Source organism: Cricetulus griseus, chromosome 4 (genome assembly GCF_003668045.3).
Source record: "Cricetulus griseus strain 17A/GY chromosome 4, alternate assembly CriGri-PICRH-1.0, whole genome shotgun sequence".
In the NCBI taxonomy this organism is placed as follows: Eukaryota; Metazoa; Chordata; class Mammalia; order Rodentia; family Cricetidae; genus Cricetulus; species Cricetulus griseus.
The window spans coordinates 20,629,362-20,647,368 of record NC_048597.1 but is presented as its reverse complement, the minus strand read 5'-3'; the positions used below and the strand labels follow the sequence as shown (position 1 = coordinate 20,647,368).

The 18,007-nt window shown below is 35.0% G+C and overlaps 1 protein-coding gene across 6 annotated transcripts in view; it reads right to left on the bottom strand.

The window, feature by feature from the left end:
* Positions 1–18,007, bottom strand: part of Robo2 (roundabout guidance receptor 2) — a 482,486-nt gene that overhangs the window by 420,948 nt on the left and 43,531 nt on the right. For all 6 annotated transcript variants that reach the window (XM_027412411.2, XM_027412408.2, XM_027412409.2 and 3 more), the window contains one exon: positions 17,003–17,329. In XM_027412411.2, the coding sequence (XP_027268212.1) occupies positions 17,003–17,144 (142 nt within the window). In that variant the 5' untranslated portion in view covers positions 17,145–17,329. The remainder of the gene's footprint in view (positions 1–17,002; positions 17,330–18,007) is intronic.

Below are 18,007 nucleotides of genomic sequence, written 5' to 3'. Positions count from 1 at the left end.
AAGTTGGGAATCAATCTACCTTAAGAACCTGTTATACTGCTGGGCGTTGGTGGCACTCACCTTTAATCCCAGCACTTGGGAGGCAGAGGCAGGCGGATCTCTGTGAGTTCAAGGCCATCCTGGTCTCCAGAGCGTGTGCCAGGATAGGCTCCAAAGCTACACAGAGAAACCCTGTCTCGAAAAACCAAAAAAAAAGAGAACCTGTTATACCACTCCTGGGCATATACCCAAAGAATGCTGTACCATAACTTATCATTAGTTTTTAGTAAGTCAATGTAATATGAATTCCAGGTAAGAAGTATACTGTGATTTCATGTGACCCTATTAGCACATATTTTAGTAATTTCATAATTTTCTAGCTTCCTCAATGCTTAAATCCTTATAGATCAGCAAAAACGTAGTAAATTGTTGAATCAACAACACAAATATAAAGATTTTTCACTTAATCTCCAAATATTTTTCAGAAAGAGAAATATCCAATTGAAACACTTTGGGATAAATGGCAGTGAAGACACAAACTAAACAAGTTGTTTAATTTTACCCACTAATTGTCATCACTGTAAACAAAAGAAAATGGAATTCAAATATAAATATAAAATGGTGGTGATAGAAAACAGTGATCCAATAATATAAGTGAAGAAACAACTGATAGTTAAGAGGATCTATTGGAAAAAACAATCCAACATGAAAGTCATTCAAAATTACTGATTCAAACTGCTTCAAGTACAATGCAAAACACTGTATGATAAAATTGATTCTTCCTGAATTATATTTAAACTCACAAAAGTGGCTCAGGTAATATCCTTGTAAAAACAAATCTTTACATGCCAATATGAATTCTGTAGAATGTGTAAATTGTCACATGAGGCTTTAAAAGAGATTTCTGTATATTCTGATTTTTTCTATGTCTTTTTTGGCAAACTCCCACAGCACTAAAATAAGTCATATTGCTAGAGGTCTTTAGAGGCTAAAAAGAATTCACATGTATCACAAACCTAATTTGTCATTCTCTGCCAGCTAATGATGATTGGACCCATGTCCATGAGAGAGTCCATGGTACTTTAACACATCATAATCCTTTACACACAGAAAAACTATGTCAATATGACTTTTAATCTAAAATAATTCACTTAAAAATAAGTATTTATATTGACTATATCAAGTCATCTTTATGATCTGCTTTTAAAAGACACAAAAGTATCATAATACATCTCCTAGCCTGAATCATACTCTTTGAAAACTAGCCACAAGGTAATTTTAATTTTCTGGGGAACAGTTCTATGAATATGGGAAATATTATATTTTTATATGTAATATTTTATCTAAGCATCAATTAGAGTAGAACATATCTTCTTGTTAGATTAACAATGTTAAGAAGCACTTATTTTTCTTAGAGTTCACTTAGAGGAAAAGAACAAAACTTTAAAAGTCTCAACCATTATTCCAATTCATTAAGTTATTTAAACCGAGGGCCAGAAATATGGTCAACAGGTAAAGGCATTTGCAACCAAGCCTAACAACCCGAGTTTAATACCCAGGAATATCATGTTAGAAAGACAGCTCCAGCTTCCTCATATTTCCTTTTGATCTCCATATATGCTATGTGGCATGCATGCTCATCCAGCCACACACATGTATCCACATGCACACACATAACAAAGTAACTAATATATTTGCAAAACTGCAAGTTTTAAATAGAGAAGGTAGAAAATGTCCTTTCTACAAGCATCATACTTGCAACCACACTTCTAAGTAAGTACTTCTATTGAAAAAGGAACCTGGTAAAGAAATGATGAAAACAACACACACACACACACACACACAAAAAAAAAAAAAAAAAAATGAAGAAAACACTTTACAGTTACCAATTGATTCTGCCCCAGGTTGGAAATCATAGATACCACTGTGTGCCCTGATTTTCAAATACAAGTGCAAAACTCATTTAATTTCTGTAGTCTCTCTTATTAATTCAGAGTAAAGTGTTTCCAATATCCATCTCTGTGATCGCACAGGTAGCTGAGCATGTTATTGTCCAGGCAAATGTGTTATGAGTCCTCAGATGATGAACTACAGAGAGGCCAGATGTCACAGGGACTGAAATTGATAATCCATCAGTAATTTTCCATCTGTCGCAATAGCTCTGACCCATTGAACTAAATAAATATGTTTAATCACTGACTGGTCAACTTATCAAATAACGTAGAGGGCTAAGGGGAAGAAGTTGTCAAATGTGAGACAGATAAAGCAAGAACCACAGCCATTGGCAAGAGTATAACAGCTCTCTTTATCCCTAGTGTCTTCAATGTAACTTTGGAAAACTGACCTAAGGAAAAAATCACGCCAGGAAAACAACTCAGGCTGAAGTATTGAAATAATACTCTTCTGTAACTTCTACCCCATCTATTCTGTTATTTTATACACCAGTCATTTATTCATGTCTTCCCTTTAGAGTTCTAGTGTATAAAGGCATCCCTATATCTCAATGATAGGAAACGAAGTTGAGTCAAAACCCAAGAGAGTCAAAGTAGAACTACATTACACACCTATCAAGTCACATGGAAATGGGAATTTGAAAATCAGGCTGTTTGGTCCTGATGATAACATTCTCTGGAAATGCCTTTCCCTCATCGTGTAGGAGAAAGTATTCAACATTTCTGAATATGAATGGTTACATGACAAGCCTATACAACACAAACATTAATCACAGTAAATGAGATAAAAGCTCCAGTAATGTGTGACCCTGGATAAGTGATAGATCAGCCAGCCTTTCATTGACTGTGCCAACAGCTATGTGATTATAAAGGCCAACTGCCACCACTGTCCCCGAATGGGTCAAGCTAGGAGATTAGCTACATGACATTGAGCAGAACAGGGATGATTTCTCCAGCAGGATTCATGGTGCTGCCTAAGGCAAGTCACCAGTGTTAAATTCTCTAGTCTTACTTTGCCACTGCCATGCACCAGCAGCTGAGGTAGAAAAGTCTTGGACTTGTTTATTCACACTTGTTTAATCCTGATTCTATACACTGACTCACAGCCTGTGGGGTTAAGAAGATGGATGAGCAGAGCAAGGGCCATGAAGAGGTCAGGGTCATGATGTCATTAGATCTCATTAAGTACATCACTCAAGCCAACAGTCACTCCAAAGGTCATACCAAGTAGGGATCCTGCTATAGGTAAAAGAAGACAAGTTGAATCACGTAAACCCATTCCTTTTTTTTTTTTTTTTTGAGCTGATATTACATATCACAACAAAAACTTTCTACATGGTCATTATAATTTGAAATGTCATTTTATTGAAATATATGGCTTTGAAGAATGAAGAATAAACTACCTTCAAGTTCTCCGGAAAGCATAGTATTCATTTTAAAGTGGGGGTCATACAATTCTGGTTAGTCCATGAACTAGCACTATCCCTGCTGATTCATCATGTAAAATTATTAAGGAGTACTGAATGGGTTAGTTCAGTTTCTAATGTTGACAGATAAGCTAATATTCACAAAAACATCACAACAGAAAACTGAACATCAACTTTTCTGTAGTATTGCAGCACTTTATTATTAATAATTCTAATTATTAGTATCATTATTATTCTATGATGTTATAAACTAAGGTTATTACTCAAGACTACCATCATACCACAACATTACATTTTGGAAGGACTTACAAAATAAGTTTTAAAAAATTAGAATATATTATTTTCACAACATGTGTTGAAGATGGGATTTGTGCTCCTTGAATGTTGTTTCAAGAAATTTCAAAAATTGGGCTAAAGAGTATCTGATTCAACTGAATTATAGTTATTTATTTATATGTGTATTTTTTTTACTGAAATACTAAACAAAACTGACTCTACTCTATTGTGTACCTATGATTATTAATGTTAAAATGTTAACAATTACTAAAATTAAAATGGTAGAAAATTGTATGTACTTATGAAAATAATTTAAGAACTGTTCTCAATCTAAAAGCATTCGAAAATAGTATCTTACATATAATAATCAATATGTTCTTCGTACCATTTCAAATACTGTGTTGTCTGAGAGAAAACAAATATACTTATTTAGTATATGCAATTTTTTGTATAATCATTTTATTTGGGATTAATTCTCTGATAAATAAAAGGCATGCATTTTATTAAGTAAAATGAAAAATGTAAGTCAAATAAATAAACGTTATTTTTATCTTGCTTTTAAGAAAAAACAAAACAGAATTTACCCTATATGCTAGGAATTTATACCTGCACATCTTATGCTTCAGCAGACAAGAAATATTGGCCCAAGACATATATAATTTTTCAAAAAACAATTTACCTTAGACCTGCATGGATGATTGGAAAAGAAAAATGACTTAATTCTATGGCCACAAGGTGAACAAGGGCTGTGCATACACGCACACATGAGCAGTTAATTCCTCAAAAGACATGTAAGATTAAGGAAAAACCTCATTTTATTCATGGCATTATCAATTATTTGTTGTCAACTAGAGGTCACATGGACAAATACTGATAAGGCAAAGAAATAGTAGCCTGATAAGCAAAAAAGTCTTTATAGCAACTAAGGGAACAAGTTCCAAAGAACTGCTGTTCAATTTACTTGACATTCAGTGCTGCTAAGTCTCAACTTCTTGAATGAAAATACAATGTTGCTGTGTGATATTGTTTTTGGTTGTTGTTGTTTTGTTTGTTTATTTTCCCTAGTATAGTCAGTCAGTAGTTACACACTGACCCTGTAGAAGACCTCACTTGGCTTCCTTGTCTCTGGAGAAGAAAAGGTCTAGCCCATTCATATTATCATAAACTAAGAAAATGAAAGCATAAAGTTAAGATGTTTGACAAATTCGCAGGAAGAGTTCATTATGGGAAGGGGCCCGATCTGTTCAACTCACTTAATAACTATCTGTCCCCTATACTGGTGACTGATGCAATTGCCTACTTCATTTGTAGCTTCGCGCCTTCCTGTTATCCACTATGGGCTTCCTTAGGTCATTTCGTTCATATCTGTAAATACGTTTTCTGAATCAAAGAGACATGCATGCTATGTAAGGTTCCAGCAACTGACCAGCAATTGCTTATATGTTTGTTAGTCACCTGAATCACAAATGGTGTTTCTTACCACATCCACTGGTTTAATCCCACATTCATTTTGTATGAGAAGCTTCCATTAATGCCCCTGTAATTAACATCAAACCCAAATGGAATGAATGGGAGATTGTCTTATGCATGGGGTAAGGACCCTTAAATAAGAATGAATAATGATCATATTTCCCAGAAGACATCTATGGCAGCCCTCAAGTGTGATTAACTAGACCACTCCTCATCTCTCTTTCTCCACAGAAATAGAACAGTTCATTTGCATGTCATCTGATAGAAGAAGAAAGTCTAGCATATAATGGGTTATTACCAATGGGCACTTCATTAGTAAAGCTTTTCTTTATGATGTCTCAGAAAAGGAAAAGACACAAGCGAATTGAGATTCTTACATCTCTATTAATGACATACACGTTTGAAGATTAGACTCCATCAGCTTATCCAAAGAATATAGTGAGTACTCAGGAAGGCTTTCTTAACTTGGCCAATTTATAGGTAACCTCTTTTAATAGATGGCTTCTAATGGATGCTGCTTTTAAAAGGAAATCCTATATGAATATTAAACACAACATTTTCTGCCTCTCTTTAGGAACATTCAAAGCAGAAACAGCAAGAAAGCAAAAATAAGTCAGCCTTTCTATCAAGCTTCTTTTGAATATACACATGTGGATTCTGGGCAATTATATGTTATAAATGAAGGGATGGCCTGCAAAATATCATTAATTTAATTGCTTATAATCTCCTGGGATTTCAAAATAAGATGTGTAAGAGGGGCACACAATTTTCCTGGGAATTTTCCAGTGACTTGTCATGAGAGATGATAAGGAAAAAAAAAGAAAAAGAAAAATCAAGAAATTATTTTCACTCTGGAATTTCTTGTAAATGGTGAAGTAATGGGAATTATTTTGCAACTGATACGACATGAGGTTCTAAACATTTTGCTAACCCCAAATTTCATTTCCTTTAGAGGGAATATGCAAGTGAAGCCATTTCAAAATCTGAATTTGAAATCAAGTGTTACATTCATTACCTACAACACCTTACTGGCTTTGGTTAATATTTAAGGCCCTGTGGTCCAAGAAAAGAAGCTCCACCACACTCACCACCTACAACACTGATGAGATGCTGCAAATACCAACAATTGTTCTCTTTCTACTCAGGTAACATAGAGAGCCTCTTATTTTCCACTTGGCAAAAGGGCTCTTGTTATGCTTGTAAAAACTACGGGACCTACAGATGTCTTCACCTCAAGGATCAATGACTGATTCAGGATTTTCTTATCACCTTACCATCTTAATGGCTGTCTTCTCGTGTACTTCCTGTTTTAATGATGAATTTAAACAATACTCAAAACCATGAGTAGTTACAATAGCACAGACTCAAGCTGGTTTATATTTCTTAATTTAAGATCCAGCTATTTCATAAGATTTAAAGTAAGAATTTCTGTGGTGGTGATATGGTCAAATGCATTCATCATATCTGGTATCAGGCATTATTATATGTTTTAGTCTCATTTTACTTCCTCTTTTGCTAATTTTATTGTAGTATCAAAGCCATGGATTTTGCACAGAACAATAGATGTATGGAGTTCTTTTCCATTATCATGTCCACATTAGAGAACATACTGTAATAACACAGATACAGAATCATTTTGTCATCATAGTCTCCTCTGACTATCCTGTCCAGGTCATAACCAGTCCTTCATGACTCCCACATCTTTGACTTTTCACAACCACTAATCTGTTTTCTATCACTAAAATTTTGTGATCTTGAGAATATTATGCAAATGGAATTATAGAGCATGTGACCTTTTGAAATGCCCTTTAAAATGCCATTTTCCCTGCACCACAATACCCATGAGGCCCATCTACCTCATTCTGGATATCAATAATTCAATTCTTTCTATTGCTGAGTAGTATTCCATAGTGTGGAATACAGGCTGCTCTGTTTAATCATTCATTTTAATGTAGGGCAGTTTAGTCCTATCTTCTGTGATCACGAGTGAAACTAGGATTAAAAACCAAACACTAGACTTGTGTGCATGTTATTATTTCTTGGAGATAGATGCTTCGATGTGCAATAGGATGGTAAGTACAATTCAGTGCCTTTAGAGCCTGTCAAACTCTATTACAATGTGAGTCTACCACTTTGGGTTTCCATCAGTAATGCAGGAAGAACCAGTTTCTCTGCATCCTTGAAAGAATTCTGTGGTGAAAGATACGTGCATCTTTTTTGATTGTCTTAATCTAACTTCCCTAACGACAGTAATGTCCTCCAGTGTGCTTATCTGCCATTCATAATATGTGGCATATATATAGCATAATTTGTGGCATATCTTATTTCATCCCTTGTGTATTTTATCATTTGTTATTTACCTAATGTGTACACATGTATATACATACATTTTCTCAATCTGAAAGCAGTCTTCTTCCTGTCTTAAGTAGAATGGAACATTGTAGAGAGTAACATTTTCTAATTTTAATGAAATCAGACATTCATTTTTACCTATTTTGGGATTTTGCTTAAGTACAGTGGTTTTTGTTGTTTATTTTTGTTTTGGGAGGAGGTTTTGCAGGGTTTTGTTTGTATAGCTTTGCTTGAACCTTGCATTTAAGTTTATTATCTACTTTAAATTAATTTTTAAGTATATGTCAACCATTATAATTTGCCTATGGATATTTAATGCTTGGCATTTTATATTGAAAACATTGAATCATTTTATATATTAAAAATACAAAGATATATATCTTTTGGCCCAATGTTAATAAAATTATGTATTGAACTTAAAAACTACAATGGCCAGAGGATGTATATGTGCACATAGCAACAAAATAACATCATGTGAAGATGTTAATGATTCAGAAAACTCTAGAAAGATGTAAGACGTGGCTACCATTGCAATATTCCCTTTTGTGTATACTTGGTCAACTTCTCTTTGTATCTGAAATCACAGATGACTCATCTTATGAATTGGATTGTTAATCTTCAGGATGCTTTAGCCTCCAAACATGTCAATAACAACTGAAAGTGATGGATTTTCCTGATACTGATATTTGACAGCTAGAAACTGTAAAGAGAAAATCAAATTACTTGAATACACTAATGAGCTTTCAGATGTCAATATAACTAAACAAACAGAAAAAGTTTGCTTTATGCTGTTTCTTTTCTTTAATACCCTACAAATCACAGAATATCAACACAGAAACTATGCCTTCTATCTCATCTCACCTGTTCGGGGGGTCACCATTGTTTATACACAATTAAGTCATGGTCAGCACTAATGACTGTTTATATCTACGTGCCAAAGAATTTTGTTTTCTTGTTTAAATTGATCAATGTGTAGGCTGAGCAGAGAGATTAAGACAACATATTTGAGAGCCAGGTCAGTCTGAGTTCAAATATTATTCATTTCCATATGAAAATATGCAAGTTGATTTTATATCTCTGATATGTAAGAAGACTACTTAAACAAATCCATGGCTACTTTTAGAATCTAATGTACCATGATTGTGAAACACTTAGAATAAAAATCCTGGTACTCAGTGGACACAAGTGATTCTCCCTAATTAGTTCCTGTTCAAGGTCGTCAATTCTCCAGTTCTCTGTTCTATTGTCTCTTGTCAGCAAGACCTTGTATTCATTACATTCGCAATGTATGACAGCAGTTCCTGGCCCACACTCTTGTGACCATGTTATTTGCCATTCTGTTCAACACTAAGGCTGTCATTAAAACTTATGGTTTGCTCTATGCTTGTTTTTGCTTCTATAATTGTGATAAAAATATACCCCTTAAAATATATAATCTAAACCATTTGACGTATAAAGTACAATAATGTTAAAGAAAATCCAGATGGTTGTATGACAGACTTCGGTTATCTTATCTTGCCAATGGGCATCTCTAGATCCATTCAAAAAGACTTTTGACATTTTTTTTTTTTTTTTACAAATCTCTACCTCAACCCATATATGTGTTTCTAGCATTTAGAAGGTATGAAAACACAACATGTTAAATTTATATCTGCCCTGAGCATGCATTCATTTTAAAATGTTTCTTTCAACCCTTTGCTGAAATTCACCTCCTGTTTCATAATATGGGCTTGGTTTATCAACTTAACACAGTTCTCACTGTCTCATGGAATCCTGTAGCAGAGCTGTCTTCTGCTGTTCCAATGCAGCCATCATAGGTACTTCCATCCTTTAATTCCATTTTGCATACTTAATGAAATAGGTATCCCAATGTCTTCCAGGAACAGTGAAAGTTCTTTAAATTCTTTGATATGCTTAGTTAACGTCAGTATCTACCCCTTTATGCCCTCATATACAGTCCCTAATACAACAAATGTGGTTGCTTTGGTTTTTTCCAATGTTGGTCAAATACAGTCTTTGCATTTGAATATTCTCATCTGATATAAATAAGCAGAAAAAAAGCAAGAAGGGAAATGCAGCTGCAGGTTCATATGAAATGGTTTATTTCAAATTCACCTTATGCTATCAAAAGAAAGCAGCACACATTGGTTTTCAAGTCTTTATTCAGACTTAGATATTTTATAACTGAATGTAAAAAATGTAATCATAGTCTTCAGGAAGGCTAATAAATACTTCTGTATCATGGAATTGACCGACTTCCAGATAGAAGTATGAATGACAAAAGGTCTCCTTTTATACTTGAATATTAATCCAAGCTCGATTTGTAGGCCATACTTGAGGTATTATACAATGTTTCCATGGCATCCACCATTCAGAATATTCTTGCTGCTTATAATCCAGATGCATTTTCACATGCTAGAATTTTTTAGGTCAATTATATAACAGGCCTACATTAACCAATAGATAAGTGGTTTTCCATGGTAGATGAAACATCCTTCAAACCATAATGCAACTGACTCCATGATGGAAGTATTATTCAAGCAATAAAACTCAGCACATCTACAGCACCATCAGCCAAAATGAAAACAAAGACCTAATTCATCAAATTTCTGGAAAATTTTCTAATTGTACTTACCTTGCCTTTTGTCTTCAGTATTTGTGCTTCTGGCTAACAATACTAGTTAACTGAAATTTGTTTTATTGCTTAGAAGCTCACCCAAGAAAGGCCTACAAATACACTGGGATCCCAAATACCTAATATAGTCACTGGCTATCTAGCTAACAAAGGTATTCTTTTGGCTTAAACACATTTTCAAGTAGTCTTTTCAGGTAGATATCATAAAGAGGGGAATTTCTATAAACCAAACAAACAAAAACCCACAAATAAAATGAAACAAAGCAAAACAATCATAAGTAAATATATAGCAGTTAGAAGTAACCAGAGATCAAACCACTGCATCAAAACAAACAGTTGCTCTTATAGTTTCTGTTTGCTTAAGATTCCTGTTTGAATCCTCTCCCAAATCCAGAATGACTATCTGAATGTCTGTGCTCTTCTATAATTAATGGGCTAAAAAATTCCAACTGGTAAATGATGCTATAATTTTGGAAAAAAATTAAATAAAGTAAATACAGTTAAGAAAAATAAAACAATCCCTCAAAATTAGAATCTGATTAGAATATTATTACGTCTTCAGGAAGAACCTTCACCTAATGGAGTTCTATGAACCAGAGAGTAGAGTTTTACCAAAGCAAACCAGGGGGAAATGCTGGCCACACCCACTTGGGGGCTGGCACATTTGGGCATATTGGTTATTTGACCATAGAATTCCTAAGAGATATGGAAAATCATATCATATCATAACAAAGATGTATATGCACTTTTAGCCAACAAAAATACTGTGTTAAGAAACACACAACTAGAGATGACATTGCTTTTGGAAACTTCCTTCAGAAAAAAAAAAAAAACAATTTCATTTTTGGTACTAAAAATGTCAGTATTGTAATTAACCTCAGTCCTCAGCAATTAAATTATAAGATGTTATGGACTTCTATATAGAAAAAGAATATGACTCATAAAAATATCTTTTCCTACTGTTTTATAAAGACTGATTCATGTATAAAAGGAGTGCAACCTACTTTAAATAATTATAGAATGTCTTGGGCTCTTTTGGTGAGAATGGAAAGACCTATGTTAGAGTTATTATTATAAAAGAAATCCATGTATAAAAGGAGAATTGACAATGTGCTGCTCTGTGGAATCACAGGCATTAAAGTATGCACATAACAAGAACTTTTTAGAGGTAGATAGTAGGCAAATATTTCTTTGGGACTAAGGGAGGAAGGTTTAGGACAAATGGGAATTGCATGTTGACTGATACAGGTTTCTGTTAAGTCTCAAAATGTTTAAGATTAGATTGTGTTGTTGATGGTGATGCTATGTAAATACATTTATTTTAAAATCATCAAATGTTCTACATTGAATGACATATGAATATATTTTATTAAATAATTCTTGCCATGTGTGGTGGCATTTGACAGGCTGAGCTAGGGTGGTCTAGATTTTGACATCATGTTGGAATACATAGCAAAACCAATCCTCCGAAAGAAAACAAGCAAAAAATAAATTCAAGAAACTGCATAACTTAAATTCAAATTCTCTTATGTTTAAATTGCCTTGCGTCTTTGTGAAGAATAAAACCACTCTCCCTGGATAAAGTTATCCCATAGTCAAAATAAAATCAAGCACATAAAAATCTACATACTTGCCCATTTGAAGGGCTGAAATTAACAATTCACCTTGTGTTCATTGCCTAAGCCACCTGTGCTCTCTCAGCATGGTCCATCTACTCATGGACCCACTCTTCCTTGCACAGATAAAATACCAGTTTGGCCTTATGTTTAAAACAAACAGGATCATTGTGCATGTAGAATATCCCACAGCTTTGTTATTCTAGCAATCTGTGACTCATTAATAATGCAGAGCCCTTTCCTTCTCTGAATTATGTTCCTGTAGCCAGAGTCTTGATACATGGAGAACACAGAGGAGGGAAAAAAAAAAAAGAGGGTTACTGGGAGGAGTGAAAGAGGAAATGAAGAGCAAACAACCTTGCCTCAAGGAAGTCATACTCATGTTCCAGTTGTATTTAGGAATCACATATGTTTTGAGTGACAAATTGATATTTGAATATTTAGACTTAGCTTTTTTAAATTACCAAAACAAAGGTAATTTGAAAAGTTCTGCACTTGCCTTTCAAGCAATCAATGAGAAAAACAAAACAAAACAGCAACAAAAAACTAGTTTTCAAGTGCCCCTGACCTTTGAACTACAACCTCCTGGCATTAAAAATGTTCATCACCTCATTTAATCTCTCTCCTCTGCACTATCATAGTGTTGAGAAAGAGAAACGGAAAGAAATAATCTGGGGACTTCATCAATTTTTCATGAATTTTCATTTAGCCCAGAACCCCTCTTCCCTTGGTCGATAGATCAAGCTGCCATCATGTATTTACCACCTGGGGCTACAGCTGCCATCTCTTGAGGCCACCAGACTGACTGCATCTCATGCAGCTATGCTGGGTCCCTGCAAAGTCCCACCCACTCCTTATGCTCTGTAGACCATAGCACTTGTTGGGAACTGAAATCCTATCGCACCTCTGTGCCTGGAGCTCCCAGGGGTCCCATTGGAAAACCACCTATTAACTTTGTGAGTGCCAGGCCTCTTCTGGCTGGTAGCCTTGTGATTCTGTTTTCTTTCCATTTAAAGGCCTGCTTCAAATTCAAATTCGAGAGAGTTGAAAGGACTTTCTGAATTACTCTTATGTTTCCCTTAAACATGCTTAAAATAAATTCGAAAACATAAAAAAATGCACACACAATAATAAAACAATAATTGGCTGATTCAACTTTTGATGGCAATACTTGCCCATGAATGTTTTTTCATCTGTTTCTTTCTCTGTACTGTCACATTAAATTACTGAAGAAAGGAGAGAGAGACAAAAACACAGAGAGCAGAGATAGAGACATAGAGACAGTAGAGGTGGGGGACGGGAGATAGGCATGAGAGAGAGAACATGGTCTAAGGACAGATAGCAGATTTCCACACAGAAACTCAAGATAGATGGCTAACAGCTAACAAAAGAATTCTGACTTTCATGCTATGGCAGACAGAATATTTCTCATTTAAAGTAAAAAACAAGGTGAAGTAAAGGGAATCCAACATTTTGCAGACTATTTTATCAATAATCATTACACAATAAATGTGTGCAGTCATCATGGCTTCTCTCAACGCAGGATGACAGGAAGTCCTTCTATGTTATGGGCAAAGGCCAGAGCCACTTCCAAACTTCCTTTGTAGGAAAGGAGCCTATGGCATCCACACCTGGCTGTGTAGATGCTGGGATGTTGTGCTCTGGCTTCCCCATTCTCCATGCAGAGCTTCCTTCTCACAAAACAGACCTCAGCTATGCCACTATCCAACCCTTTTCACTGTGACCTTCCTCCATGGGTTACTTTTTCCTGGTCCCTACAACAGTCCCTCCCTGTGACACCTATTCTCCCCATGCCTCCCATAGCAACATTTCTTTCTCATTCCCATGATCGGTGACTGCCTCTTCCCAGAAATGGTCTCTGTCTTTCATAGGGGTTTACTGCTGACAGCCTACCTGGGCGTCCTCCTCTACTTTTCCTTAATTCCATGGATTCAACCCTTATTTGAAAATGCCCCCAAATGAATGTGACAGACTTTGTTGACTCCCCTTGGGAGGCCTTAAAGGAGTGGATGGGGTTTGGGTGGGGGGAAGCTGAGGGTAGTGGGAGGAGGGGAGGGAGGAGAAACTGTAGTTGGTATATAAAATGAAAAAAATAGCTTTGAAATGAATAAAGTTTTTAAAAAGAAGAAATATATTAAAAACTAAAGAAAGAAAATGACTCCTTGCTAAATTCCAGAAGCTATTTTATAACAGAACACCAAGTATTGTAAACTTGTTGCCTCGTTGATATATCAAAGCATTCAGCCCAATTGAACTGCATGCCCATAGTTGTTCCTTCTGTACACTCTAATTTTAAGAAATGGTGAACCCAGATGCTGAGACACAGAAAAAAAAAAATGAAAGCACACGCCACCTTTAAAATTGACCATAAATTGTTGGGAGGTGTAGATCTTAGGTATTTTTCTAACCACTTCTTCCCACCCAGTTTTCACTATTCTTCACTTTAGCATTTAAGGTCAAGCCTTTTCTGGGTTATTTGATGGCTTAACTCTTCTCACCTTCATTCATCATCCCATTAATGCAATCACCAGTTAACTGTCAAAGGCTCATGTACACATAATGAAATAGGGTAGAGATTGTGATTCAGCACATCCCTACTTTTCCAAATTAGTCTTTCTGAACACCCCCTAGCAAGCTATCTGGTGCCTAGCAGGTATGTATGTTCTCCAGTGCTTCCATTCTCTATAGCAAGATGATACTCAATTTCATTTTTCATCCAAGACACTATTAAATCCCAGACATGTTAAAATCAGAGCTCAAATGATGCTTCCCTTTTTAGGACCCTTTCTCCATATTACTTGTCCACATATATTTAAATATTCTACCCTGTGGGTTCCCATACTATCTACCGTTTGTCCCTCTAATGGGATAAACTTTTTCAGTATTTTCTCTATTATAAATTGTTTAAATGTTGGTCCTCTGAAGGGAATTATGAATTCTGACAATAGATTGGAATATCTTCCTTATTCCCGTCATTTAGCACATTAATAGATGGGAAAGTAGGCATTTCTTTATTTATAGTTTTATGTTCTAAAATGCACAAGAAAACTGAGAAGGCTGGCAAGCTAGTGGAAAAAGATTCACAACAAATAAATGAATATTATTTAATCTTCAGTAGCTTCAAATGTCATGAGCTGTTGGCATGGCATTAAAAGAAAGAATTTTATTCAGTAGAAAATCCAATTTGGAAGCCTTCTGATTTTTCCTTTTGAGATTTTGAGTAATTCAAGCATTTCTTAAAGTTCACTTATTTCTAAATTTAAAAAAATCCAACTGTCACATTACATGGGAAAGAATCATGTCCTAATATTTTTCTGTTAAAATAAATTCATTGTTTATGATTTCTTTGGGGGAGACAATTGCAATTCCAGATGAAGTAAAAGATGCTTGTGGATCAATTCTAACAAAGCTAAGGCTCAAAAAAAAATGTTCATTAATCTTCTACAAAGAAATTACCAGCCAATTTTGATAAAATTTAATGTTCTAAAGTGAAATTAGTCATAGAAAAGTGGTTCTTGGCTGCTCAGTAGAAAAAAAAAAGAAATGTTATGGAAAAGAGTAAAACACCTTCATTTTTGTTTATCTAAAAATGTCTGCCTATTTGCAGGTTACAAAATGTGCATAAAAATCCCTTAAGAGCAAAAATTCCAAGAGTCAAGATCTGTTCTTGAAATCCCCATTATTTCATTTTCCACAACATGGTTATTTAGCAGTGATAGGCTCTGGGTCCTTAAAGAAACAGTAAGCAATCCCAGTCATACTACAAAGAAATATCGAATGTTGAATCAATAAAATTTAGCAATGGGATAATTCAATATGCACAAAAGTTTCAGAAAAGTGATATTTAATGGAAAATGTAGGCAGAACCTTTATTTTCTTAAAATTGTATTTTCATATTTCACATTCTTCTAAACTATGTTTAAGTATTTTTAAAGTATTTAATTTAAAACAAGAAAATATTTCATATTGAAAAATTGCAATATCAGTAAAGGTATTACATGTTTCTATTTCAATGATTTCCATACATAAACTATGGATTTTATGAACTTTCACTCATTTTTAATTGGAATTATGCAGTTTAAACATCAATTAGTTCATGGTTTCTGGAATGTAACTATAAACCAGGGAAGCAAGAGCTTCACCAAGACAGTTAAATAAATTATTTAGTTTGACTTGATCACCAAAACACACTTCCAGGTGCAAATACAATGACATATTGTTAAAAGTTTCAGCCCACTGTACATACATGATCTAATCTGCTGGGATGCCCCATAGAATGTTTGGACTTAGCAGAAGGACCTGCAATTCCCAATGTGCCCCCCTCCCCCACCTACTACCTTCTCTACAGCTGAGCATTTGCTGTCCTCTTACTCACAGTTTACTGGAGATGAAACTTCTCCTTAGATCAAGTAAGCTCCTAGCAAAATGTATTTTATTGTTGAAAACACAACCAAAATCCTAAGACTGAAACAATCTTTCACACACCATCCATGAAATCAATGGAGTCTATATTTAGATAGAAGCCAGGAACTAATGTCTTTATTTCTGTTGTTGGTAGGGATGGAAAAAAATCAAAAGAGGAAGTTCTTATCTATTTTGACTATCAAGATAAAAATCAGCAACTCTGAAACATCATGGCTATCTCTTCTTTGATGAGGTCTACTATAAAAAAATAGTTATCACTGTAGCTGATGGTATATTCTCCCTTCTATATCTGTTTCTGAATTTGTTCTATAAGAAAAGGGAGATACTGTAATGTAGAGAATAAGACAATGTATTACTCTAAAAAGTTAACATGTAAAATACTGATTACATGTGCATTATATGTGTGTATGTATATATGTATGCATGTACATATATGTGTATATAAGTATGTACATATATGTATACATGTGTAAGTAGCAGATACAGGTGCACTATTGTATTTATGTCTGCATCTCTAACATATTATACATGAATTTTTGATTTGTACATAAGCAACATTGATGGTCCATTATCTATCTCATCAATAATTCAAATTTTCAATGAGAATAGCATCATGTACTCCCTGTTGCTTCAATATAATAGCACAGGCCTTACACTAATTTGATGGAAATAAAATTGTTGCCATTCCCTATACTGATGGCATCCTAACCATATTTCTTCAAAGAAGCAAAGGTTATGTATTATTTTAGTTGTGTTACTCTGAAGGTTCTACACATCAGTAAGAAACAGCCAAAGTTAATACAGTGAAGTGGAATGAGAATACACAGGAGGCTCATGGGGTTTACTTACATGCCACTTCCAGAGATGCGTTCCGACTCACTGCTTCGCCAAGATAGTTCCTTGCAACACAAACGTAGCTCCCTTCATCCGGCTTACTTCTGCGCCCATGCACAATTCGCAAAAAGAATAAGGATCCGCTGGGCAGAAGCATCCTGTGTGACCTGGGGTCATCCTTGTCTGTCTCCACCCTCTCGCCGTCCTTGTACCATTCAATGGTGGGAGTTGGCCGGCCCTCTGCCTTACAGTTCAGAGTGGTGGGCTCTCCCTTGGAGACAATGACATCAGAAGGGTGTTCTACAATCCTGGGGGGGAAGTCTTCTTGACGGAGACGAGATCCTACAAAACATGATGCAAGAAATGAAGTTCACTTTTCTTCTTTTCTTATGTGTATATTTCAGCTATATTCATAGGGCTAAACATTTTCAAATATTTGATGGAATAACCAGATACATTGTTTTATTTCCATTTTACACTTTTGGTTTTCTATACATCTCTAAGTCATTCAAACTCTTGTAGGAGGCCACACAACAGTAAATTAATGTTACACTTAGTATTCAAACTTAATATGCTTCATAAAAATGATAAGTAAACGTAAAAAGAATCACAAATCTCCTGTGAGGACAGGGGGATCGACATGTTGAAATGCGGACCATGGTGAACAGGACTGACTAATTTCTTGTTCTCTCAATTCTTACTGTTCAGTGGGACGGCAAGTCAAGTGGATGAGCTCAACACCATGAGCAAAGAACAGAGAAACCAGACAGTGTACCTACCACTTTGTTCAATCAGAGAGGACATGATATGGGCTGGTGAAGTTTCTGGCTAGTCTGATATAGGTGGCTTTCATTCTACATGCATACTGAATTTAAGGATTAGTAGCATGACCATCTGATATATATTTCCATATGACAGATAGAAAACAATAGAGGCAAAATGTCCCTTGAAAGTAAAATTATTAACTAAATAAATAAACTCTAAACCTGAGAAATTATATGGTAGTAGAAAAGTGGAAGA